The 27,957-nt window shown below is 38.2% G+C and overlaps 3 protein-coding genes across 4 annotated transcripts in view; 1 reads left to right on the plus strand and 2 right to left on the minus strand.

Annotated features, from left to right (window-relative positions):
* Positions 1–1,675: 1,675 nt before the first annotated feature.
* Positions 1,676–2,915, minus strand: LOC131384243 (uncharacterized). Its single transcript, XM_058444273.1, has one exon. It carries the CDS (start codon positions 2,602–2,604, stop codon positions 2,287–2,289), a length of 318 nt encoding a protein of 105 aa, XP_058300256.1. The 5' UTR covers positions 2,605–2,915; the 3' UTR covers positions 1,676–2,286.
* PDE7A (phosphodiesterase 7A) overlaps positions 2,864–27,957 on the plus strand; it is a 126,091-nt gene continuing 100,997 nt past the window's right edge. The window contains exon 1 of one of the 2 annotated variants that reach the window (XM_032759658.2): positions 2,864–3,606. In XM_032759658.2, coding sequence (XP_032615549.1) covers positions 3,469–3,606 — 138 coding nt within the window. In that variant the 5' untranslated portion in view covers positions 2,864–3,468. Of the gene's footprint in view, positions 6,488–27,957 lie in introns of both variants that reach the window. The other variant, XM_058444258.1, reaches the window with a different exon arrangement.
* MTFR1 (mitochondrial fission regulator 1) overlaps positions 26,252–27,957 on the minus strand; it is a 182,761-nt gene continuing 181,055 nt past the window's right edge. Inside the window, exon 8 of the mRNA XM_058444269.1 lies at positions 26,252–26,278. Within this exon, the coding sequence (XP_058300252.1) occupies positions 26,267–26,278 (12 nt within the window). The 3' untranslated portion in view covers positions 26,252–26,266. The remainder of the gene's footprint in view (positions 26,279–27,957) is intronic.

Raw genomic sequence — 27,957 nt, forward strand, 5'->3', positions numbered from 1 at the left:
CTGATTTACAGATAGTTCTGCATTTTATGGTGCAGACAGTAGACAGCTACAACATGATGGCCCCTCTCTGTGGTAGTTCTAGAGGTGGTGAAGAGGAATACTTCCAGTCAGCAGAACTTGGAGTTGCATACCTGGTTGTTCATTTTGTCTGGAAAGGTGAAGAGCTACATGTGGAGGTCTATACTGATTCATGAGCAGTATCTGACTGCTTGGATAGATGGTTTGGACCTTGGAAGGAATATGACTAGAAAACTGGTGACAAGGAGGTCTGGGGAAGGAAAACATGTTGAAAAGATTAAATGGGCACATAATGTAAAGATATTTGTGTTTCATGTGAATACTTTCTAAATATTCAAATTGGCTGTTATATTTCAACCATGTAAAAGCCTCCTTTATAAGAATTTTGCAGTTTGTTACTTTTTTCTTAGGTACTTTTCTTTTTGTTGCAGAAAGTAATAGCATTTCTTTAAGTTTAACCTTTGCTCCCTGTGATAGTTAATTTTATGTATCAACTTGGCTAAACTATGATGTTCAGTCATTTGGTCAAATACTAGTCTAGATGTTACTACGAAGATATTTGTGGATGTGACTACCATTTATAATCCATTGGTTTTAAGCAGATTACTCTCCATGGAGTGGGTGGACCTCATCCAAAGAGTTGAAAGCATTAAGAGCAAAGACTTAAGTTTCCTGAGGATGACTCAGGTCTGCATCAAGACTCCAATGTAGAAACCCTGTGTGTTTTCAGCCTGTGGTTCTGCTGTGCAGATTTCAGACTCAAGACTGCAATTTCAACTCTTACTTGAATTTCCAGCCTGCTGGCCTGCCCTACAGATTTCAGACTTGCCAGCCTTCACAAAAACATAAGCCAATTCCTTAAAATAACTCTCTCTCCCTCTGTCTATATGTACATGCTATGGGTTGTGTTTCTCTGAATAACCTGATTAATGTGCTGTAAAGAACACTGTAAACAGCTGAAAAACTCTGGTCTTGAGATACTGTGTGGTATGGTGGAAAATGCATGGCTCTGGAATCATAGACCAGAGTTTACTGGGACAAATGACTTATGGTCTTGTAATCTGATTCCTCATCTGTAGAATCAGGATAAAATTACCTGACTTATGTGGCTATTGTGTTGGGTAAAGTTAAACATTGTAAGTAGAATGCCTGTCATGGTTCTTGGCTCACAGGTGCGCAATAGTAACCAACTATGTTGAAGGGGGATGCATTTTTTAGTTATCTACTTAGTGCTCTGAGTGTCATTAAATGATTTAATCAACCTGAGTCTCTTAGATGTTATTAAATGTAATATAGTTATTTTATTTGGTACACAGTAACATCACACCAGTATCACCTCCTGGATGGTTAGATTTACACAGAATTCAAACATTATTTGAGGTTAGTTCTTGCCACTTATCTGTGTAAGGTCTAGGGCAAGTTTGTTTCCATGAGCGTATTCTCAATTCAGGTACTAATAATTACCTCATGAGGTTTTTGTGAGAAGTAAACGTGATAACGTAGGAAAACGTGCTCAGTATAATCCCAAGCATATAGTAGATGCTCAATACATCTACTAGAAGTTGTGGGAGTAATTTGGATTTCAAAGATAAGTTGGATCAGTTGTACTAAAGAGGAGCTTACATCATCTAATGAAGACAAAATCCACAAGACCACGTTGGAGGTTACAGTTCTTTTAATAGTAGAAAGCAGACAGGTAGAAAAATATCCACGTAGGAGGTATAAAGTTTCAGCAAGAGAAAAGAAACAGATGCCACGGGAAAATGATAAAAGGTCTACTTTTGCTCATTTACTGGACTGTGTGCATTTGGTACGTGATCTCACCATCAGTGGAAGCTATGCAGTGCTTTCAAAGGCCTTCCACCTTGTCAGTTGCTAGTCATCTCAAATCAGTAGAAGGGTGGGTGCCCTAAGAACTGAACCAAAGCAACAATTTTGCCAGCAGGGGAGAGGTTGTTCAGGCTGAAATCCCAAAGGCCGGCATGCATTAGAAACAATCAGTTGATGCTGAAAGCTTTGACAGTTTAGTGACAAATGTGACAAAATGAACACTCAAATTACATATCTAGCTTACAAAACACGTCAAGAGCTCTTTATCTTTTCTCACTTTCGAAAAATCGAAAGCCAACAAACAACACTTTTGGTAGAGGGGCATGCAGTCTACTTTTTCCCTTTGTCTTCTCAGTATCATCCTTTCTCATTCTTTTCACCCATATTCTCACTTCTTTCTCAGTCTTGGTTTTTTCCCTTTGTCTCCGGGCCCCCTTCTCACTTCCCAATTCTCGGCTCCCCTCTCCGCCCCTCGGGCTCGGGATGGCCCCGGGGTCGCACCTGCCAGGGGAGCACTCGAGCCCGGCCCCACCGAGGGACTGGCAGTGACGTAGCGAAGAGGACGGTGCCCGCGCGGCCCGCTGACGTCACTGCCGCAGCGGTCTCTAGCGAAGCCCATGAATGGGAATTCAAGGAGAGAAAAGCCGGCAGTGACCCCGCGGTCAGGGCTGAGGACGGCGAGTGCGCCGCGTGCTTTGGGTTTCTGGGGTCGGCAGGCCGCAGCGGCGCCTCTAGCGCGGGATGAGCACACCCCATAGCCTAGGCGCGCTGAAACGCACGAATTTAGCGCTCAGGGGGATGCCCCGAAACGGTGGGGCCTCGTGCGCACGCGCCTTGGCTGGCGAGGAGCTAGGGGAGGGAGTTACGGCGGGGCGTGAAGGGAACTGCGGATGAGACAGATGGGGGAAAACGTTTGTCGGGCGGGGACTCCGACAGAGTTCCCGGGTGCAGAACACAAGGAAGGCTACTGTCGCCCTCGGCCGCTGGCCAGTCTCCCTGGGCGCTGCGGCGGCGCGGGGCGCTCGGCCTGCGGCGCGGCGTCGTGACGTCACGGTGGCGGCAGCCGTGGTTGGCGCAGGGTCCGCGGCTGCAAAGTGTGAATTACGCCGGGCTCGCGCCGGCGGCGGAGTGAAGTCAGGCTCCGGGGGAGGGGAGGGGCAGGACTCCGGCGGCGGTGGCGGCGGCGGCGGCCCGAGCTGGTCGCTGCTCCTGAGTCCCGCGCGCTTTGGGTCTGGCCGCTGGCTCCAGCTGTCTTTTCTTGCACCGTTTTGCTCCGTCCGTGCTCCGCTCGAACTCTGCAGTCCGGGTACCTGCTCCTCTTGGCCGAGGAGCCGCAGGGCGGCGGGGTTCCCTCTTCGACTTTGCCTGTGCTGGCCCCGCTTGCACCCCGTCCCCCCTCGCCTGGAGCGAGGCGCGCGCCGGTCCTAGTAATTGGCGCCGCGGCCCGAGCGGAGGGCTGGGGTTGGGGAGGCGTGAGCGCGGCTTCCCGGCCCGGGGTCAGTCCCCGCCCGCCCTGCCCCTGTCTCGGCCCGGAGCCCCCGAGCCGCGGCCCCCTCCCAGTGCAGGGGCCGGCGGCCGCGGCAGGGCGGGCGCCGCGCGGAGGCAGGGCGGGCGTATTCAATGGAAGTATGTTACCAGCTGCCGGTACTGCCCCTGGACAGGCCGGTCCCCCAGCACGTCCTCAGCCGCCGAGGAGCCATCAGCTTCAGCTCCAGCTCCGCGCTCTTCGGCTGCCCCAATCCCCGGCAGCTCTCTCAGGTAATCGCCGCCGCCGGGCCCACACTTGAGGGCTTCTCTCTTTTGTTTCCCTCTGCCCACCCAGCTTCACCTCCGCGACATCCCCCAGCCCGCGCATTGTCCATTGTCTGGGGATTTCTAGGCTGGCCTTTCGATTGGAGAGCCTTTTCTTTGAATCTTTCTGGCTGTCCCCCCCTCAGTTCTCCAGCCTCCCCAAAACCTCACCCTGGTGGGCTCCGGGATCCTCTCATCAGACCCTCCCCAGGCTCGTCACCTTCTGTGCCCAGCAGTTTAAGCCTCAGGAATGACCGCCCTCGTCTTTTTCGGCCTGGAAGTTGAGTCTTTATTCCTTAGTTGTCCCAGAGTACGCCTGTGCTCCCCCGCCTTGCAACATACCTGTCCCTCTTCCCATACACACACCTGTACGGGGTTCGCGCCTCTCCTCCCCCAGCTCCCGCGCGCCCCGCGGCGCTCGCCTGGTCCTGGCGGTTCTCTCTGAACAATAGGCCTAGATGCCCGGTTGCTGTCCTCTCCCCGACTCCTTCGTTTCTGTGGTTGGGCTGCACTGGGTTTCAGAGGAACAAGTCTGCAAAATTCATAGCCAGGAATCAGTTTTGTTTTTAATTTGATAAGGAGATTTTAGGAGAGAAACTACTAATGTGAACTCATGGGAAGACTTTGAGTGGTCCAATACCAGTTGCTCCTGAGCATTTCTGTTTTTTTCCTGTGGTGATGCCGTTGGCCCAGTTCCTTAGGTTTGGCTAATTTTGATTGCCAGACTTAAAACAGACAGGTAAAAAGAATTTTGTTTACATCTGAACTGAGTGCCCTCACTTTCTGCTGCCAGAAGTTATGGCTAACGATCACTTTTAAAATCAAATATATTTTTCCTATTGGTTAATATTATCTTTTATGGGAGTATATTTTTTCTCTCCAGTTATATTGTATCTTGAGCAAGGTGTGTGTATGTGTGTGTGTGTTTGCAGGTAGTGTGGACAGCACCTGGTAGAGATTTTGCGTGTAATAAGTGTCTAGTAAATATTTGTCATTTACTTCTTCGCCTGAAGTGTTTGTAGAAGGAGCAAGAGCCTATATTTGGGTTTCTTTCTGAATCCTTTTTATCTAAACTAAAACTTATTTCACAGCACAAGGTAGTATGCTAATGAAGTCAGAGCAGACTTGTGAAAATTACTATAATGTGTCATTTAGAATAATATTACATGGTTATTTATTTTGAAGGTTAGACCGGTGATCTGCCTTTTTAGTACCACTTAAAGCATGTTCAGATTCCAGAATTAATATCGAGGAAATATTAATGCACTAATGCACTGCTGAAGGAGGTTTTTAATAGTAGTAGTTAAAAGTTTTTAATGGTAGTTAACTTTTTCACTTCTAAATATTATTTTACTTCCTCAGATCAGCAGGCACATGACTAGCAACTCATTTCCAGTTATGTCTGAATAATAAAGGCAATCACTGATTATTTATACAATTATAAAACATGAATAAAGTTCTTGTGCTCTCTGAGGAGAAAATGAATGAGAAGGAAGATTCCAAGGGATTAAAATGAGGCTGATGCCAGGGGTTTTTGCTGATGTCTTAATCCACAGAGACCAATTTTAAGCTCCACTTCTTGATTCATTTTTCCAGCCTTAGGTTTAAATGGGTAATGGAATTTTAAAAATATGATTGTGGCAGATGAAGCAAATATTGTAGAATTACACCATATTTTGCTAACCCTTACAACTTTTAAAAAAATTTCTGAACCCCAAAGTGAAGTATATAGGAACTTCTTAAACTTTGGACAGAAATTTTCCTCAGTTAACGTTTTTTTTTCTATTAACATTGTGGTAAATGTAAACTTAGTGGATGCTGAGATGGACATACTTACCATTATCAAGACTTTGTATATCATTTAATAATCAAGCATATGTTGATATTGATTTCTTTAGGCCTAGATGGGAATTTGTAATAGAAAAAAAAAAAGGAGACAGAAAACCTTGGAATCCTGCTCCGAGCTTGTAAAATAAACATTTAGTTTAATCAAATGCTTTCTTTACCCTTAAATTTTTAGTTCCTAAGCCTGAAGGTACAGAAGTTATAAAAAGTTTAACTGGTTTTGTAATTTTAAGATACTTAGGAAAAAAAAACCTTTTTTAAAAAAAAAGACATTAAGTAAAATAGTTACAGTTTTTGTACTTTAAAATATGCTTAAAACTGGCAACCTTCCTTTTCATTTCTTTATTGTCACCATAGTATTGGAGCCCAGCTCATAGTAGGTACTTAATAAAATTTGTTGAATGAATGAATAGGTAATGAAATTATCTCTGACTGAGCATCAGTTTTAAATATGAAAACAATACGGAGCATGAAGGTACAGCACAAATTCATTTATCCAAAACTTGGTTTGAAACTTGTAACTGCAGACCGTAACAATTCCAGGAATACACAGAAAAGACTGAGTGGCCAAAATTGATTTGGAGATCATCTCAAAGCAGGTGTGTTTTAGGCAAAGTTCTGACACAACTTGTTTTCCAAGTAGCAGCAAATTTGAAGTGGGGTGGGAGGCTGCCAGAGTCAGTTCACACTGACAGCAGCAAAGATTGACAGCAGACACACCAAAAGCTGGGGATCAGAAGAAAAACTCTTAGAAGCCAGCAACTTTTACAAGCACCCTGGGACATTTAGTTGAGGGGCTTGAGTGTTGTACAACACAATAATTTTTAGTCAGAATAATGTTAATAGAGTCTGTTTTTAAAAGTTGAAAGATTTGTACTTTTTTGTTTTTGTTTTTAAAAAGATTTCCATGCCAAAGAGTTTAAGTATTGGTGCTGAAATGGACAAGCTTGAGTTACCTGGAAAATTCATTTAAGTGGAACACCAGCTCTTCCAAGGATGCCAAGTAAATGAGGCATTAATTTTTTGTTTTAAACTAGGATGTGTACTATTTCAAATGGTTAATACGAGTTTTTTGAATTAGTGAATGATAAAGTAGATGAAGCCTGTTCTTTGTCGTTTTTGGATATCTATTGTTGATAGCTGAGTTTAAAGATTTGTCTTTCAGAATAGCATTCATATTTGGAAAAAAAATATTGTGAAGGCAGAAATTATGTCTCGTTCACCATCATATTTATGGTACTTTGCATAGGTAGGTTCTTGGTAGATGTGAAAGTTGAGTGAGTACATTGATGGGTATGCAAAGCACTGCAGTTAGAATTATTCAGTCAGATTTTCTATGCACTGGAAGCAAATCTTATATGGGTTAGAAATTTGAGTTTTAATTTTTAGAAATCTATCATTAATTTATATTGTTTCTAAGTTAGCATTTGTCTTTTTTTTAAGAAATATTTCACAAATATATACTCATAGAATAGCTTCTTGTGAGTGAGGCTCCTTGTGTTATGCATTGAGAAAATGTAAAGAATTACAGGCTGAGCATCGCTAGTCTGAAAATCCAAAATGCCCTCAAATGGAAACTTTCTGAGTGCCGACACGGAGACAGAGAGCCTGCTATTATTTGTTGCTGTTGTTGAGCAGCTGATGCAGTTATTCTGGGGCTGCTACTGTGCTGCCTAGTTACCCTAAACACATTATTTTCACACTGTATTAATGGTATGTCGTATTGTTTACTGTTAAGTGCATTTGTATGAGTAAGTGTGAGAAATGATTGCTTATCACTAGCATATAAATTCAGAGTCAGAAATGATGGTGATGCCAAACAAGTACAGATTGACCACATGGGTGATGAGGTCGTCCACACGGGTGATGAGACGCCTTTGCTTTCTGGTGGGTCAATGTACACAAACCTTGTTTCATGCACAAAATTATTTAAAAGAGCGTGTAAAATTACCTTCAGCCTATGTGTATAAGGTGTATACGAAATCTAAATGAACTTTGTGTTTAGACTTGGGTCCTATCTCCAAGATATCTCATGATGTATACACAAATACTCCAAAATCCAGAAAAGTCTGAAATCCAAAACACTCCTGGTCCCAAGCATTTTGGATAGTGATACTTAGCCTGTAGTAGTTTCCTGTTGCAGTTGTTGTTTCAATCGTTTGTAACACTGCCACCCTAACCAAGTTCTCCTTTGTATGCATACCCTTCCTTATACACAACCATTTTTTAACTACAGTCATTATTTCCGTTCTCTCTTTAGCAGTGTTCTTAGTATATGACAAATTATCCAGGTCCTGTGAATGCCAGAATAGTTCAAAGCCCCTTGGATAAAAGTTGGTTCCTCCTTCAGGAAGCTTACAGAATTGTGATAGAGAAAATGGTATGATTATATGTGGTGTAATTATTATACTGGAGTTATCAAAGTGTTATGATAAGGGATGTATGCCTAAATTTCTGGTTTAAATCAGGGTTAGCCTTATGTAATCGTTGAGGCTTGCTTAGGCCAAGGACTGAAGGTGAAGCAGTTGTTTCTAGACAAATGGGTGAATGTAGGGGGAGGAGGAAGGAGGATGGCCCACGTGGATATGATCAGAGATGTCCAGTAGAACTTTCTGTGACGATGGAAATGTTTTTGCACTACCCAATGATAGTCGCTAGCCTTCTGTGGCTAGTGGGCACTTGAAATGTGGCTAGTATGACTGAGGGAATGAATTTTTACTTCAGTTTTATTTAAATAGCTACATATGGCTAGCAGCTTTTCAACTGGCAGAGCAGAGGTATTGTCTTACTTAATAACTAGAGTGAAGTCATGTTAATCTATGAGCAACACATTCTCTGAATGTTGAACATTTTTGTTTTTAGGTTTTTGTTGATGTATGCAAAACTTCATTTAATAAATACCTTCATGCATGCTTGATAAAGTCTTTAAAATCACTAGGTTGGGTCAAAAGGTAAGAACATCTTTGAAATTCTCAAAAGGATCTATCCTTTGATATTACCAAAATAGGTGATCCTGTCTGTTTCCTCTCCAATCATATATTATTAGACATTTTATAAACATTTTGCTACTATAGTGGATGCACTGTGGTACACTGAGTTTGTTTTAAATTGCAGTAAGCAAGAGTGTGCTTTCTGAAGTATTGCTTGTGCTATTTGCTCTTTTGTGAAATTTTATTTGCATGTCCTGTGCTCATTTATAAGCGCTCTTGTATACCCAACATCAGTATATAAATGCGCATTATTCCAAATTACTGTTAGCATAATAGTTGCCTCTTTGCAAACTTAGATACAGAAGCTGATACAGGGAATGGTGTGGCCAGTGAGTGGGATACCCCAAGGGAAGTGGTTATATTTATGAGACCTTCCTACCTGTGTATTCTCAAAACACCTGTTTTGTTGGGACCTTGGCTTCATTTCTGTTTTCAGAAATGCTTCATACTTTGATTTAAATTTAATATTACCATACTTTAGTTTCCACTTCTGAGCTAATATATGTTTATATTTCAGATATATGCTCAAACATAATATTAATGTAAATCCATAGTGTATTTGGAGTGGGAGTGTAGTTCTAACAGGGTGTTCAAATTGCTAGTTTATAGGTTGTCAGGAACACATTCAGTCTAGGAGATGTGATTTATATGCCGAGATTTTACTGCTTTGTTGCTATGCCTAGAGTTCTATCAGCTGTACGTGCTGTCTACCCAAGAATTCCTTCTTAAACACAAAAGTCTGCAAGAGGTAAAATATTAAGCCCTTCACAGAAGTTAGGAAGAGAGGGAGCTCACTTTGGGTGGGAAGAGGGAGAGGTGCCGTTCATTCTCTGAGGCAATTTTCAACTCTTTTCTTCTTTTCTCTTCCCTCCTCTTCCTTCACTATTGACCAGAGCAGTTATAGAGAATTGTGTTGTTTTCTGAGGATGAATGTAGGGGCAAGTTTGGGAAGAGAACAGCCGAAGAAAGGGGGAGTGGACGAAACTTAGGTTCTGTCTCATTTTTGTCTAAGATCGTTAACAGTCATTTAACTGGATTAAAGACCTAGTAAATTTAGATTATGAAGAAGCCTTATTGCATGCAGGCCCTCTTAAGGAATTTAATTTTCTTTGTTTTCTTAATTTTCTTTGTTTGACTTTATGGATCACATTTGTTTATGTGTTTATATAAAATCTATTTCTGATTTTGTTAGAAGTCTCTTGACTAAAGATCTTTTCAGATCTAGACATTCTTAAATTCCCTGTGTTCACTACAAAAAACTCCAATTCGTTTTGAATCTTCTAATTTAAAAATAATTCAAAACTTAAATTCTGGCTATGAAGTTGCTTATCTTTTATGGTTAATTTGAATTGAGAGAAAAGTTTGACTTTATTCTCTTCCGCATTTAAATGGCTTATTCTTGCCTAAAAGTAACATAGACTCTGTTGATTTTTTTATATTGTTGCCAAACATGCTTTTCAAAAGGTTATTCACAAATAAGTGATACTTTTGCATATTTGCATTCAGGTATAAGTGTTCACAGGATCAGCATATGAGGAGAGGAACAAAAACTAGATTTATAGATGAGCCTTCTAAACTTGCAGGGCTGTATTTTGGCTGCTGGTAGGTTCCTTTTATAAGGGAAGGGACTGTGCCAGTGATTGTATGGTTGACATTGAAGCATCTCCTGCTTATAATTTTCTTTGAGTCGCAGTTTTGGAACGCTGCTCCATGCCTCCACCTGCTGGTAGGGATGGCTCTTCATTTTCAGAAAGTGATGGCTAGAGGGAGATGGAGAAGACCAAGGCAAGTCAGGGTAGAATTTGGGGGAGAAAATTAGTTGTTAACTGGGTAACTAAATTTCAGCAAAGTCTGCTTTACTTATCAGAATTTTGAGTAGAACAAACTGTAGTTCAGGACCATATAAAGTACTTGGCAAGTGGTGCTTAATAAAGATGCAGTGGTCTTGCTTTAGTAACAATTATAATTACAGCTGACCCTTGAACAATGCAGGCTCCAACTCCCTGTGCAGTCAAAAATCCACATATAACTTTTGATTCCTCAAAAACTACTAATAGCCTACTCTTGGTGAGAAGCCTTACTGATAACATAAACAGTTGATTAGCACAAATTTTGTATATGTATTACATTCTGTCTTACAATAAAGTAAGCTAGAGGAAAGAAAATGTTATTAAGAATATCAGAAGTAAGAGTTTGCTACTCATTAAGAGGAGATGGATCATCGTAAAGGTCTTCATGAACCTCATCATCTTCATGTTGAGTAGGCTGAGGAGGAAGAGGAGGGATTGGTCTGTCTCAGGGGTGATGCTTTGCAAGTTTTTTTAAATTTTCATAAATCTTCATAAAATTTCTTTGTATATTTATTGAAAAAAATCTGCTTGTAAGTGGACCTTTGCAGTTCAAACCCATGTTGAATTGTCAACTGTATTTGTTTCTGTTTTTGGAGTAACTCCTATATGACAGATACTTTTAATTAGTGTGGTTTTTTTTTGTTTTGTTTTGTTTGTGTTTTGAGACAGGGTCTTGTTCTGTCTCCCAGGCTAGAGTGCAATGGCAGTATCTCGGCTCATTGCAACCTCTGCATCCCGGCCTTAAATGACCCTCCTGAGTAACTGGGACTACAGGCATGCCCCACCATGCCTGGCTAATTTTTCTAGTTTTTGTAGAGATGGAGTTTTGCCATGTTGCCCATGCTGGTCTGGAACTCCAGGTCTCAAGTGATCTGCTCACCTTGGCCTCCTAAAGTGCTGGGATTACAAGCATGAGCCCCCGTGCCTGGCCCAGTTGGTGTTTTTGATGTTTACAAAAACTCTGTGAGATAAGTAGTATTACTCCCATTTTTACCAAAGAATAAACTGAGTTTCCAGATATTAAGTTGCTCAAGGTATTATATGAACTTCCAGAAAGGCCTGTTGTGCTCCAAGACCTTCACTTTTAATCTGGCCTGCCTAATCAGGGAAGATGAGTGGACTACAGTTAGAATTTTGAGTTTACAAATTATAAATTTTGTTGTCTTATGGATGTGGATTAGGAAAACACATTTGACTGATTATTTGATGTAATTATTTGAAGTAATAGCTTTCATTCTGATCTTTTCAAATCATATCTGGAGTATTTTGTTCCAAATGCCATGTTCTAGGAGGATATAACTCAGCTAAATTGTTCTCTGAAGATAATGAGCAGGTTGGTAAGGTGATTTGAAACCACTTCTCTGGAGAAAAAAAGTCTCAGATTTTAGCCAGCAGGGATAGAGATGGAGATGGAGAGTTGGTGAGAGGGGACAGAGCATTGCTGTCTTCCAGGATTTAAACGACTGTCATGTGAATTAAAGGAAGAAGAGGGTTAATATGTTATAGATTTTGATTGGTTGTGTGTTGTTGATTGCTGTGCACTGTTCCTACTTTGTGTTAAGTGGTCTCTAGTTTGGAGAAGATATAAGTTTAAAGCTGTCATTTGTCCAAGGTAACACAATTAAGTAGTGGAAATGGGTTAAACTCTAGGTCATGCTGACTCTGAAGCCTGTGTACTCTCTTCTACTTCCTTTTGCCACATGGGAAAAGGCCGTTACCTCAGAGGGTAAAGTAAGTACCAATAGCTAGGAACAGTAGGGAAATAAGGAGATCTTGTGTTTAACCATACTGGTAATCAAAGAAATGCATACTAAAAAATGTGATACTGGCTGGGCATGGTGGTTCATGCCTATAATCCCAACACTTGTGAGGCTTAGGTGGGAGGGTTGCTGAATTCAGGAATTTGAGACCAGCCTAGGCAACACAGAGAGATCCTGTCTCTACAAAAAAAAATTTTAAAAATTAGCCAGGCATGGTGACACGTGCTTGTAGTCCCAGCCAAGCTGGAGGCTGTGGTGGAGGATCTCTTGAGCCCAGGAGGTCATGGCTGCAGTGAGTTGTGATTGCGCTACTACTACACTGCAGCCAAAGTGAGTTTACAGCTTGAAGGTTACACATACACAATGCTAGTAAGTTTTTAAAAATTAATACTTAAATTAGTATTTTTGATCATTTGCTTTTGGGAATCTATTCTGAGGATATGACTAAAAATGTAGATAAAGGTTAATCTTCAAGTTTATTCATCCCATTGTTTATCACTGTGAAAAATTGAAAACATAATTTACAAATGATTAGATTATAGTATTATGTAGTATAGTATTTTTCATTATTTCTGTATTATGTTAGCACTTAAATGCCTTGAAAAATTTAAAGGATATATAAAAATATAGTTTACAAATGGCTCAATGGATTCTAGTATTATTTCTATATTGTGTATCCACTAAAATGATTTGAAGAATTTGAAGAATCTTTAATCACATGGAAGAAATGCTAGCAACATAATTAAGTGAAGAAAAAACCCAGAGTATCTACAGATTATCTTAATTGTGTTTAAAAAATAAATCACAAAATACGTACATATCTATACACCATGCATGCTTGCCAAAAAATAAAAAAGAGAAAGCTAGATGTATCCCAACATGCTAACTGAAGCTATCGCTGGGTGGTGAAGTTATAAGTTATTTTTAACTTCTTTATAATTGTATGTAATTTTATTGATATTCTTGTATTAACATGAATCTCTTTTTTAACCAAATTAATTTAGGACTAATAAGTCAAGTGAGTTGTATTTGGACCCAGATCTTTGGCAGAGCTGTTCATAAAGTGTGGGCAGCTCATGAGATTATAAATTCTCAACCAGTGACTGTTGAGACAACAGCTTTAAAGATATTTAGATAAGGATAGTCTCCAAGGGTTTGACTGATTTCTTCCACCTTCATGATTCTGTGATTATTTTTTTTTTTTTGGTAAGTCATACATATGCAGTGACAGGTGCACTTGCATAGCTCTGATTATTGTAAAGTAATTTTACTTTCCATGGGCGATCCTGGGAGGTAAAATTAAGTATAGTTATTGTTTTGAAGAAAAGCTATTTGATGACAGCTGGTGAAGAGATCTTCAACAATGGCAGTGGTGGAAGGAAGAGAGAAAGTTAGGAGTTAGGTCCTAGGAACTGATTTGCTTTGGGAGGTAAAAAGTATTCCTACTTTTTTAGTTTGGAAAGACCAGGTAGACTGTGAAGCTAGTAACAAAAATGCAAATAGGAAGAAGAGGCAGGTTTGTTTTTCTTTCTTCCTTCAAAAACAAATGCGTGCATTTGTAGAGGGAGGTAGATAAGTTTACTTCGAATATGTAGAGTTCAAGTGTCTGAACATCCAGATGAGGATGTCCATTAGCACTAATGATATATTCTGACCTTTAGTATAAGGGTTTTCAAATATTTTGCTCATATAGCCTTTCAAAGAACTTGAAAAACAACTATATACCTTCTCCCACATCTTGAGTTTTTCATCTAAGTTTTAATATCTGTAAAGATGTAATTTCTGATAGTGTTGTTCAAATTACAATTTTAAATGTATATGAGGGGATTTTTAACAATTCATTCATTAAAAAATATATGAACAAAGTTAATTTTAACAGAATTTTTTATGGTCTTTTTTTCTCTTTGAACTGTTATTTTTGTTTTACTTTCTCTACATATTATCCTAATGTATTCTTTTATGCTGGAAAGCATTTTTATCAATCATGTTATATTTTTCTGCAACAAAAGGAAATTCATTCATGAATTTAGTAGATGGGAATAAAAAGTGCTTTATTTTAATGGTCACTCAGTTCTGAGTTCTGTGGACAGTTACAATACAAAAATACGAAAATTGTGTATGTCCATATGCTCTGTGTCATTTATTTTGGATTGAGTTATCAGTTCAGTCATGTCCAGTAGACAATCAAAACAACATATGTTAATTACAAATTTTAGTAAGTATTAAAGTAAAATTTTGTCAAATGCGTTTTCAGCGGGATAGATGGGGCTGATTTATTTCAATTATTTTATCCATTTCTAAATATTAGAAAAGGTGGGGTTCTGCTTGATTCTGTTCCTTTTTACTTTAATATTTGAAAGTGTTGAGAAACCTCACTTATGAATTTAGTAGACGGTCATTAAAAAGTGCTTTGTATTAGTAGTAGCACCCGTTCTTCTAGGTCGTGTGCATAAAACAACAAAATAATACATAATCAAAATTATTTTTAATGCTTTGTCAGGTAGCAACTGGATTTGATTCTCCTTTCATTTTCATGGAAGTGGTGACACTTTGATTTGAAAAAGAACCCTGAACTTAAAATAAATGTTAAAAAAAAAAGAAAGAAAAAGGTTTCCGTGTTTTTAGAGTAATTAACTATCTCAACATGAATATATTGAAATGTCCTTTTGGCCACCTGTATGTTTTTAGCCCAAAGACAGTACTCGACAGCAAGTTTCAGAAAATGTGAGAGTTACAGTTTTCTTTTATGAAGTGGCAGAGGGGAAAGAGGTAAAGGGAAAGAGAAAGTGGGAGTAAAGGAAAACAGACATGCTGTGTCAACACACAATGGTTCTAGAAAACTGTACAGATGGAAATTGAGAACCTAATCATCAATTCTCTTGAAACTCCATGCTCATACGCTTCCAGGGGTATGCACGACCCAATTTGTAGACTGCTGGTTTACTGTATTCCCTTTGTTACTTGTTGCTACCTTGTTGCTGTATTTTACTGCTCCCCATAGCTATACAGAAATAATACCTTATTCATCTGTCATTTTTTTTCTAGCTTTTTGATTGTTACTTAGTTCTGGGTTTCCATACTTCATCACTCTGTGGAAGCAGAATATCAATGCTTGAAAGGGACTTTATAAATAATTCCATTCCCAACATTTTAGAAATTTAGCAGCTGAGGCTCAGAAGATTAAATGATTTGTCCCAGATCACACAGTAAGAGAGTGGAGAAGTTAGGGCTTTAAATTTAGTTCTTCCAACTTTTAATCTGTTGCTTTTCTCACTATATTCCCTGCTTCCTTATAAAAGGATTGAGCTGTAGGAGTTCTTTCAGTTGCCGTCTTTCTTTAATGGACATTATTTGGGTGGCATGTCTTCTTTAATACATTGAAGCCATCTGTTTATGGCCCAGTAATCATTTGAAAAAGTTAAGAGTACAAACACACTCAGTTCTAAAAAATCTGACTTTTAATTAGCATATAATCAGAGATAAAGCCATTATCAAAAGTATAATGGGTCATTTGGGAAGATAGCATTTGATTTGTTGAAATGTGATTTATGTGCAACTTAACCTTTTATAAAGAAAGACATATCTTACTTGCCTTTAAAAATTAACTTATGAATGAAGCCATTTTCACCTTGGGGAACAAAAGTTAATATTCATAACATACAGCGAGCTCACTCTCTAGCACTGTTATGTATGAAATGGTGAGTAGTGGAATTTTTTAGTAGTTTAAATTTTTTTAAAATTTTACTTTTTGTGTAAATTCTTCATAGTGAATATATATTTTAAGAAAAACAATGAAGTTATTCTAAAAAGTAAAATGAAAACATTCTTTACTTTTAAGGATAATACAATCAAATCCCCAAGAATGTAAGACTACTCAGTAGAAAATTAGCAAAATACTCGAATATAAGACTACTCAGTAGAAAATTAGCAAAGGACTCAAGCAGTTCCAAGAAGAAATATAAATGTAGCAAAACATGTATAGCTTATCTAGTAATAAAGGAAATGCAAATAAAAGGTGGTTTGGCTTTGTTTTGTTTTGGCAGAAGAGTACTTTCATATTGGTGAAGACTGACAAAATCCACTGTTGGGAAGGATATAAGAAAATGAGTAATCTTATATGTGGAGTTGGAGAGGACAGAAGGTCTATCTATACAGATGAAAATTTTAAATGTGAATACTACCCTTTCTGCAGTCCTGGAATTTGTCCAAAGGGGCAACTGTAAAACTTTGCTAAGATGTATATATACAGATTTTTGGTAACAATTTGCAACATTGGTAATGATAGATATTTTAATTCATTTCAGTATTTATCAGTGGGGGATTGGATAAATTATGGATATTTTAATTCAACAGAAAACTCTGCATCCAATAAAATGATGCCAAATAGCCATATTTGTCATAGAAAGATATACATAACAATTTTGGAGGGAAAAACTAGTTGCAAAATGGCATGCCTGTCAATCTGACACATGCCATGTAATGCAGCTTTCTACATCTGTATTTTTGGATAAAATCATGGAAGATATTATATATGAATGTGTGAAAACATCCAAATCTGGAAGGTTATTCAGTATAATGTACCTATCTTTGGGTAGTGAGATTTCTGATAATTTTTACCATCTTCCTACTTCTCTGATTTTTTTAAACAATGAGAATATATCTATTTCAGAAATCGACAAAGCTATTTTTTGAAATAGTCCCTTTAAAAAAGTAATATGTCTGTTAGAATATCATATAAGTGGAATTTTTAAATTATGAAGAGACTGAGGTCTAGTTAGTTAATAATTTAATGATTTACAAGTATGTGAGTTGGAAGTGGGTTATTCACTGCCATAGCCCTATGTGCCTGGCACATAGAAGGCGTTCAGAGGTATAGTCTGTTAAAATGAAAGTAGAGTCATGTATCGCTTAACGATGAGGATACATACTGAGAAGTGCATCATTAGGCGATTTCGTCATTGTGTGAACATCATATTTACACAAATCTAGATAGCATAGCCTACCACACACATAGGCTGTGTGGTATGGCCTATTGCTTCTAGGCTGCAAACCTGTACCGCATGTTACTGTACTAAATATGTAGGAAGTTGTAACACAATGGTATTTGTGCATTTAAACATAGAAAAGATACAATAAAAATACAGTGTTATAATGTTATGGGTCCACTGTTATACATGCTGTTTATTATTGAACAAAATGTGGTTATTTGGCACATGACTGTATAGTGTTGTAATGTTTAGAGGAATATGCTGCATTCTTAATGAAAAATGAAGAAAATTAAAGTGAGTGTTATGGTGGCTAGTTTACAAAAAACATTCTACCTACTTCAAAGCTAAGAAAATAAACTTTTCTGCTATCATTTAAATTTGCTAAAATATTTGAGGGTCTCTATATGCCTAATATGTTTGTAAAATCTAAAAAGTTGTCAAGAAAAATTATGGCTTAAGATCATAGAATATTACTATTAGAAGAGACTGTAAACTTCTCATAACATACAGATCAGTAGGCTGAAACTAGAGAGGTTAAAGGACACACAAAGGCAATACAGAAATCTCTTCTGTTGAATGTTTCTGATTTTGACTATTCAGCCTTATGGAACACTTTTGGAACGGGAAGGTTACCACTTTATAAGGCAATGCATTGTGGTGTTTAGTGGTGTAGTGGGGTTGAATGGTGTTTACCAACAATTCTTGTTCACCAGGAATCTCAGAATGTGACCTTATTTGGAGTAAGGGTCTTTGCAAATGTAGTTAAGATGAGAATATATGGGATTAAGACAGGCCCTGAATTCAGTGAGTGGTACCTCTGGAGTCCCAGAAACTCAGACACACTCAAGGATGAAAATCATGTGAAGATGGAGGCAGAGATTGCAGTGATGCAGCCACTAGCCAAGAACACCAAGGATTGCTGGGAGATATCAGAAACTAGAAAGGGGCAAGGACGATTCTCCTCTAAAGCCTTCAAAGGGAGCATGGTCCTGCTGACTCTTTGATTTTGGACCTTCAGCCTCCAGAACTATGAGAGAATATATTTCTGTTGTTTGAAGCCACCCGATTTGTGGTACTGTGTTATAGCCCTAGGAAACTATTACAGATGGTTTTGATTATTTCAAATTTATTTGTTCATTCTTTCGATCAAATTTACTGAGCACTTATATGCCAAGCACTCTGCTAGGTATTACAGAGATAAATAAGACATTGTTCCTGCCTTCATTCTTGGGGTTTGACCCAGTAGAAAAAGCAGCTTTGTAAATAGACAGTTGCAATACATTTTGATACATGTTTTCACTAGAATGTTGTATGAAGTTAAGTGATGGCACCTGAAGCTAGGAGAACCTGGAATGTTTTTACGAAGTGAGATCTTTGTGTTTGGTTTCAAAGATAGAGTTGAAATCAGCCTCCATGGGAATTCTGTTTTATTCTGCCACTGCAGTGCTTTCAGTCCTACCTAGTTCAAAGCATATTTAGCTGGCTGCAATAGCCTCCTGTCACTAGAATTCTACCTCCACAGTTTGGTTGAAGTAATTTTTAAGATGCAGTAAGATTGTGTCAGTCTATTGAAAACATCAGTGTGTTCTCATCCACAGTAAAACACAATTCAAACTCCTTTTGATGATATGGCCCCATGTGATCTGGTCCCTGCTACCTCTTCAATCTCTTGGCCTTTCACAGTGGTCTCCCTGCTGTTTGTGAATATGCCAGCTTTGTTCTCGTCTTTGTCTTTGCACTGGCTGTTTTCTCAGACTCAGGCTCTTCCCGTGGCTCCATGTCATTCAAGTGTCAGCCCAGTCTTTGCAGAGGAGCCTTCCTTGACCATGCTCTTCAAAATAGCACCCATCCGCCATCTATCCCATTGCCTGTTACACTTTGTTTTATTTATGACACACCTCACTAATTTGATTTGTATGTCTCTACCTGGCATTCACCTCCACCTCACCCCCCACCTTCACCGCCATTGAATATGTGGTCAGCAAACAGGAGTCCTGTTTACCCTATTCACTGCTGTGTCCCTAGTGTATATCATATAGTAAGTGTTCTTTACAAAAGAATAAAGAGAAACTTACTCATTTAATCTCATGCTTACCATGTCAGAACATATGTCACCATAACTTTCCTTTGGATGAATCCCAAATTGTATTCTTCCCACCTACCTCCTCCAAGATTCCACCTTCATCTTTATACCCTTTCTGAATTGCCCTTTGTAATATTGGAACTATCTTAATCTCTAAATATATAAATATAATATATGCAAGTCTTATTTAAGAATGTGTTGAAGTTTAGAAAAGTAAGGTGCCCAAAGTAACACAGCTATAAGTGGTATTTCTAGGATTTAAACTTAGATCTCTCTCTAACTAAAACTCCTCTGCTATGCTGGTGTGGAGGCTGATGTTCTTGGTAAGTGGGAGGTATAAATCCAGAATTAGAATAGGAGCCCTGTCCATTGGAATAGAAATAGCAAACATTCATTATTTGTTTCTATAAGAAGAACTGGGTGATATTTGTCAACAGAACCTTTAAAAAGTAACTTGAATTTTTTTGGACTAAAGTTAATGTACGCTTGTTATAAAATACTTGGAATATATGAAAAAATATAAAGAAGTAAAGGTCATCCATAGTTCTTAAACTGAGAGATAACCACTATTAACATTTTAGAATATTTTAATCAAGTATTTTTTGTGCAGAAATATTGTGATGATTTTTGTGCATAAATCTTGAATTTTGAAATCATTTCCTAATGTAATTACTAGATCAAAGCATATTGTCAAATTTGTTTCCAGAAAGATGATGCCAATTTATATTTCTAATATATTTAGTTTCCATTTCTGGAATTGTTTAAATATTAAACTTGTAATATATGTTTGTTATTAATTACCTGCTCTATCTATAGGCATACCCCAGATATTGTGGGTTCAGACTATCACAGTAGAGCTAATATCACAATAAAGTAAGTCACGTGAGTCTTTTGGTTTCCTCATGCATATAAAAGTTATGTTTGTGCTGTACTGTAGTCTATTAAGTGTACAGTAGCATTATGTCTAATAAAAACAACGTACACACTTTAATTTAAAAATACTTTATTGCTAAAAAAGGCTAACAGTCATCTGAGCCTTCATCAAGTTGTAATCTTTCTGCTGGTCGAGGGTCTTGCCTCAGTTGATGGCTGCTGACTGATCAGGGTGGGGGTTGCTGAAGGTTGGGTGGCTGTGGCAATTTCTTAAATAAGACAACAATGACATTTGCTGCATTGATGGACCTTCCCTTTCATGAAAGATTTTTCTGTAGCACGTGATAGTGTTTAATAGCATTTTATCCACAGGCAGGACTTCGAAAATTGGAGTCAGTTCTCTCAAACCCTGCTTTATCAACCAAGTTTATGTAACATCCTGAATTCTTTGTTGTCATTTCAGCAGTGTTCACAGCATCTTCACCAGGAGTAAATTTCAACTCAGGAAACCACTTTCTTTATTCATCAATAAGAAGCAATTCCTGATTAACTTTGAGTGTTATATGGACAAGTTTCATGGTGCCCCAGACAATTACAATAGTATCATTAAAGATCACTATCACAGATTACCATAACAAATATAATAGTTAAAAAGTTTGAAATACTGTGACAATTATCAAAATGTGACATAGAGATAAGAAGTGAGCAGATGCAGTTGGGAAAATGGTGCCAGTAGACTTGCTAGATGCAGAGTTGCCACAGACCTTCATTTTGTAAAAAAAAAATGCAGTATCTGAAAAGCACAATAAAGCAAGGCATTCCTGTATCTTCTGTGAGTTGTTTCTGTTGGCTCTTGTTTTTCTGTTGTCAACTTAGTATTTTTTATATCAATTTTTGAATTGTTTTGTATTGAGAATGAACATTTTATCATATTCGTGGGAAACTTTCCTCTTTTTTTGCCTTATTTTTAATGTGCTACTTGTACTGCTGAATCTTAACTAGTAAGTCTTTAGTTGCTGTAATGATGTGATAGGAGTAAGTTTATTATTAATAAAAGTTTTTAGTGTTTTATAAATCTCCCACATGTAAACCTTTTGTCTTCAATATACTAGTTTGATAAAGATTTTAATATATTGCATTAGCTAATTGTCAGTAATTAATGACTAGTTATCTCTTCATGTTTTTAATATATGGTAAAGAAAGGTGACAAGATAAATAATTTTCTAGACCTGAGAATCTGGAATGGGAGGAAAAATTTTTATGCATGTAACTGAATGTACTACAGAAGCACTCTCAGTGTTAAAGAAGTTGCCGCACATAATCTCCCCCAAATCAAGTATTTTTAATTTTGTGATGTTATAGTAAGAAAAATAGAAAATAAGACCCATTTAGACAGATTACTTTTCTAAAACTTTTAAGTTTTTAAGGAGAATTTATATCTTGCAAACATTTAAAGAGATTTTTAAATAATATTAACATACAAGAGGACAATTTGAAGGTAAAAGCAGAACATAGATTACCTGAAATCTGTAGAAACATCATTATTCAGTTTAATGTTTTCTTTGTCTCACAATGAAAATTCTCCAAATTCATTTTTGGAGAAAAACTTTCTGGAAGTGACTTTAAGGATTTTGGTGGTTGGCTTCAGCTCGTTTCTATTTGAGGTGTGGTTTTTCAAACTTTGTAGAGGTTTTCCACCCTCTTCTCCCCATCAGTGGTATTTTTAAATGTCTTTATTTTAATGTTAGGACACCTTAGAGTAGGATTCAAGTGGGCTGTGCAAGAAGAACCACTGGAAATAGAAAAATAAAACTTGAGGATTTTACTTGTATTTATTTTTAACTTTAATTTTTTTGATCCTAGTTTTATTTATTTTCCATAGAGTGTTTGTGTGTATATATATATAGATAGATAAGTTAATAGATAAGATAATGAGATAGATAATAAGTGCTTTAAAATTTTGGAGACTACTGCCTCGGATAATCTGTTAATTACTATGCATTATTTCCACCTCCTCCAAAAATGGGAGTGGGGGAGCCTGTATAGAAATGTTTGTAACACTTCAAGAGTTTTTATGGTTTTAGGTCTAATATGTAAGTCTTTAATCCATCTTAAATTAATTTTTGTATAAGGTGTAAGGAAGGGATCCAGTTTCAGCTTTCTACATATGGCTAGCCAGTTTTCCCAGCACCATTTATTAAAGAGGGAATCTTTTCCCTATTGCTTGTTTTTGTCAGGTTTGTCAAAGATCAGGTAGTTGTAGATATGTGGCATTATTTCTGAGGGCTCTATTCTGTTCCATTGATCTATATCTCTGTTTTGGTATCACTACCATGCTGTTTTGGTTATTGTAGCCTTGTAGTATAGTTTGAAGTCAGGTAGCATGATGCCTCTGGCTTTGTTCTTTTGGCTTAGGATTGACTTGGCAATGTGGTCTCTTTTTTGGTTCCATATGAACTTTAGTTTTTTCCAATTCTGTGAAGAAAGTCATTGGTAGCTTGATGGGGATGGCATTGAATCTATAAATTACCTTGGGCAGTATGGCCATTTTCACGATACTGATTCTCCAACCCGTGAGCATGGAATGTTCTTCCATTTGTTTGTATCCTCTTTTATTTCATTGAGCAGTGGTTTGAAATGCAAATCAAAACCACAATGAGATACCATCTCACACCAGTTAGAATGGCGATCATTAAAAAGTCAGGAAACAACAGGTGCTGGAGAGGATGTGGAGAAATAGGAACACTTTTACATTGTTGGTGGGATTGTAAACTAGTTCAACCATTGTGGAAGTCAGTGTGGCGATTCCTCAGGGATCTAGAACTAGAAATACCCATTTGACCAGCCATCTCATTACTGGGTATATACCCAAAGGACTATAAATCATGCTGCTATGAAGACACATGTACACGTATGTTTATTGCGGCAGTATTCACAATAGCAAAGACTTGGAACCAACCCAAATGTCCAACAACAATAGACTGGATTAAGAAAATGTGGCACATATACACCATGGAATACTGTGCAGCCATAAAAAAGGATGAGTTCATGTCCTTTGTAGGGACATGGATGAAGCTGGAAATCATCATTCTCAGCAAACTATCGCAAGGACAGAAAAGCAAACACCGCATGTTCTCACTCATAGGTGGGAATTGAACAATGAGAACACATGGACACGGGAAGGGGAACATCACACACTGGGGCCTGTTGTGGTGTGGGGGGAGTGGGGAGGGATAGCATTAGGAGATATACCTAATGCTAAATGACGAGTTAATAGGTGAAGTACACCAACACGGCACATGTATACATATGTAACAAACCTGCACATTGTGCACGTGTACCCTAAAACTTAAAGCATAATAATAATAATAATAAAAGAAATGTTTGTAACACTTCAAAGGGTTCTTGAAGTTCACTCATCATACCCCTAGGATGCCATGTATCCATAACTTTCTTTGCTTCCTGAGTCCAGTTGCCCTCAGCTTTTTCTCTACTGATTTATTTGACTTTATTAACCAACTCTGGTTTCAGTTCTTAAGGTTACAGCCCAGGATTAGCTCTTAGCACAGCTGACCTTGTCCACTGATCTGTTCTGACTTCAGTATGTTTGGTTAGAATATGTGCTTCTTAAGAGTGGATACTGTTTATTTCACTTTTGTAAGCCCAGTGCTTCACACCAAGTAGATATTCAGCAAATACAGAAAGTGAATCAAACCATTATCAAGTCCTGTCAGTGACCTAGTCCTACAGGGAGTCCAGCTGTCTGCTCTACCCACACTTCCTCCTTTTTCTCCTTCCCACAATGCCACCCCTTTCTTTGCTGTGGCATTCAGTCATTTCTGTTTTAAAGTACCATATGCCATCTCAAGGTGGCTACTGTTTTTTCTTAGAATGACAAAGGATTTCTGGAGAGCTTCTTGAAGTGGTATAGCATTCACAGTCTCTCATATAAAGCTGATGGATGGCAAGGTCAGAATGAGGGGCAGGTTTCCAGCCCTTAAAGACTTTACAAAGGTCTCTGGATTTCTCCTGGGGCCTTCTTTCTTCTAATAGATGGGTCCCTGTTGAGTAGCGGGATGACTATAGGCAGTCCATATCTTTGGTAATCTGTGGGACATATTCCCAGGTCAACATACGCTCTTTGTTTTCGGCATAAAAGTATGGGACTAGAGAGTACTAAGCCAAAAGGCAATGGTTATAAAATTCTGCCTGTTAGGAACTGGATCAGCTCGTTCAGGTATGACACCATTGGTGTCCAGTAGAAATATACTGTGAGCCACATGTGTAATTTTAAATTTTGTTGTAGCCATATTTTAAAAAGTAAAATGAAACATGAAATTAATTTTATTTAACTCACTGTATGTAAAACTTTATCAATTTAACATGTAATCAAAGTTACAAAGATACTGATATATTTTACAGTTTTTAGATAATAAGTCTTCAGAATTCAGTGTGTATTGTCTACTGGGAGCACATGTCGATTCTGACTATCACCATTTCAAGTATTTCATCTATAGCTACAGATGGCTAGTGATTCTCATTGGACAACACAGCTCTAAAAATGAACATTTATGGCACATATTGCTCGGGAGTCAGGGGTACCACTTCTATAATTAGACAGATTTGCAGTAGCAATATATTACAGGGTTGTACACATTTCTTCCTGTTCAAAACTTTAATCAGTGGGGAATATCAAGATACTGTATAAATTGGCTATATTTTTAGAGGGATTATATAGTTTCAAATATGAGAGGATGGCAAAGCTTTTACATTTATTTTGCTTTTACATTTATTTTGCTTTCTTTGGGTTGGGCTGTTTTAGTTTCTTGGTTTGGGGAGGAGGGAATTTTAACTTTAAATTGCTATTTAATGAGAAGCTATGCTTTTCACAGTGGGAACAGCGCTCATCCTTCTTTAGACAGATTTTTAGGTTAATGGAAGCTTCATAAAGATTTTTAGGTCTGGTTCTCATATCTCCTTGCATTGAGGCATTATTTTCTCTTAAAAAAATACAAATATGAAAAAAGAGTTTTTAAAAAAAAAAAAGTCGAAAGGCCTATTTAGTTATATGGAGGTAGTCTTACTGGTTAAGGCTACTAGCTAGTGCCCTTGAGAAATATGAGTAGATAATTTTTATTAAAGAATGCAAATGACACTGATTTGCAGACCAAGCACCTTGGATTTGGAATATTGGCCAGAGGACCCATGTTTTATAATATGAAAGTCAATAGGATAAAAATTTCTTAAATCTATTTTGGAACTGCGTTTCACTGTTTTATTATTTATATCCTCAGTTGTTTAAATCAACAGTTTCGGCCAGGCATGGTGGCTCACACCTGTAATCCCAACACTTTGGGAGGCTGAGGCGGGTGGATCATCTGAGGTCAGGAGTTCGAGACCAGCCTGGCCAAGATGGCGAAACCCTGTCTCTACTAAAAATACAAAAATTAACCTGGCATAGTGGTGTGCGCCTGTAGTCTCAGTTACTTGGGAGGCTGAGGCATGAGGATCTCTTGAACCCTGGAGGCAGAGGTTACAGTGAGTCAAGATTGCGCCACTGCACTCCAGCCTGGGTAACAGAGTGAGACTCCATCTCAAAAAACAAAAACAATTTCAACTCTTAAAATTGTCAAAGTAATTTAAACAACATTACTGAAAGTTTGATAAAGAATAATTAATAATTCTACCACCAAATATTATTTTTATGTATTTCCTATGTTTGTATGCATATTTTAAGGTAGTTTTGATCATTCGGTACATTTAATTTTATAGCTTTGGGGGATATAATTCCTTTTTTTTTTTTTTTTTTTTTGAAACAGGGTCTCACTCTGTCACCCAGGCTGTAGTGAAGTGGTATGATCTCGGCTCACAGCAACCTCTGCATCCTGGACTGAAGCAGTCCTCCCACCCCAGCCTCTTGAGTAGCTGGAACTACTGGCATGTGCCACCATGTCCCTCTAATTTTTGTATTTTTAGTAGAGACAGGATTTTGCCATGTTGGCTAGGCTGATCTTGAACTCCTGGCCTCAAGTGATCCACCTGCCTCGGCCTCCCAACATGTTGGGATTACAGGTGTGAGCCATCACACCTGGCCGTGTAATACTTTTTAAAATGTGGATTTTTACGGTTACTTAGTCTTCATAATAAGATAACATTTTGCTGTCATGTAGTAGGTTGGAGATATTCTGTTCTGCTCCATGAAGTAATACAGGGATCCACTTGTCATGGTTGTACAGTTTCACACTTCAGTCTGTGGGAGGAGAAGGAGGAAATTCAGGACAGTTTGCCATTGAGGAGGTGAGCAGGAAGTTCTGCTATTTCTTTTACTCACATTGCATCATTGGTGAGAACTTAGTGACACGGCTATGCCTACCTATAAGGGAGGCTGGGAAATGGAGCCTATGTGACTGATTATATGCTCAGGAAGAACATGAGAATAGATGTTTTGGGAGACAACTAGTAGTGTGCCACAATTTGAATAAAATTAATCTTACTAACTTTTGTCAATGGGAAGAATTAAGAAGTTTACAATGCAATAATTTTTGTACTTTTAACTTTTAAGGATTATGTAATGTATCAGTTGTGTGTACCATGGTTTTATTAATATCTAGCTCTGTTAAATACATTGCTTTAAATTTTTTGCTGTTGACAATAACTTTGTAAGGACATGCTAATTACAGCTTTCTCCATATTTTGGTATTATTTCTTTAAGGATGGTTTTTATAGAAGTGGAATTATTGGTCCAAACAATTTGAACATTTTAATAGAATTTTTATTTCTTAAGCAATTTTTTTTTTGAGACAGGGTCTCGCTATGTCACCCAGGCTGGAGTGCAGTGGTGTGGTCTGGGCTCACTGCAGCCGTGAACTTCTGTGCTTGAGTGATCCTCCCTCCTCAGACTCAGAGCAGCTGGGATCACAGGCATGTGCCACCACACCCAGCTAACTTAAAATATATTTTTTTGTAGAGGCAGTGTCTCACTATGTTGCCCAGGCTGGTCTTGAACTCCTGGCCTCCAGTCCTTTCACCTTGGCCTCCCAAAGTGCCTGCATAACAGACATGAGCCACTACACCCACCATTACATTACTTTTCTAAAGCAGCCATTTCAGTGCTCTGGAGATTGACTAAAGGCCAATTGTATAAAACTTTGAAAAATGTTATGCTCTTGAATTTGGAGTGAGAACAGTGGGAGTCAGTGGCCATTCTAGCTTGAGGCTACTCACATTCCCCCAATTCTGTCCCAGCTTGGTTGGCATGAAGGTACTACCAGTGAGAAGCAGGACATAAGGACCTCAGTTTGAAGGGGGCTTAGTTCTTTGGAGTGGTGGGTAATGTTGTGGATATGAATTCCCAGAGGTACAAGGGAAGACCAGGGGCTCAGTGCAAATAGCCTGAAGTTTCAGTAATGTTTGGGGCAAGAATATTCCTGGATGAGGCTGTGCATGTGCTCAGCAGAGACCTTAGAAAGCCTAAGGTGTTCCATACTTTTGGCTGGTTCCAAAGGTACATGCTTGCACATAGGAGACTTGAAATTTCTCCCTATGGGAAGTTCAACTCGGAGCAAACTTGAAAACAGACTGAACTTTGAGTGCATTTCCCTGCCCACACACATGCCCATCAACAGAGATGGAAGCCTTGCTATCTTGAGGTATTTGAACACAGTCTGTGTTCACTGTCACAGTGACTACTAAATTGTGCAAAGGGACAACTAGGAAGGCAGGCTTAAAAATAAAAAATGAGAATATATTAAAAAAAACTGAGCAGAGATATCAATGATTGTGTACAACAGAAGAGACAGATTTCACATACTTGTCTTGATCATGATGCTAAACAAAAAAGAAACAAAATGGCAACACTACCTTTAATGGGGAAAACAATCAGAATTCTGAGTCGCTACATTATCTAAAATCTCTAGGTTTAACAACAAC

This window comes from Hylobates moloch, unplaced genomic scaffold (genome assembly GCF_009828535.3).
Source record: "Hylobates moloch isolate HMO894 unplaced genomic scaffold, HMol_V3 SCAFFOLD_9, whole genome shotgun sequence".
NCBI lineage: Eukaryota > Metazoa > Chordata > Mammalia > Primates > Hylobatidae > Hylobates > Hylobates moloch.

What these genes read in the sequence shown, in the direction of transcription:
- LOC131384243 (XM_058444273.1), bottom strand. Translation starts at nt 2,604, where the DNA reads ATGGGGTGTGCTCATCCCGCGCTAGAGGCGCCGCTGCGGCCTGCCGAC.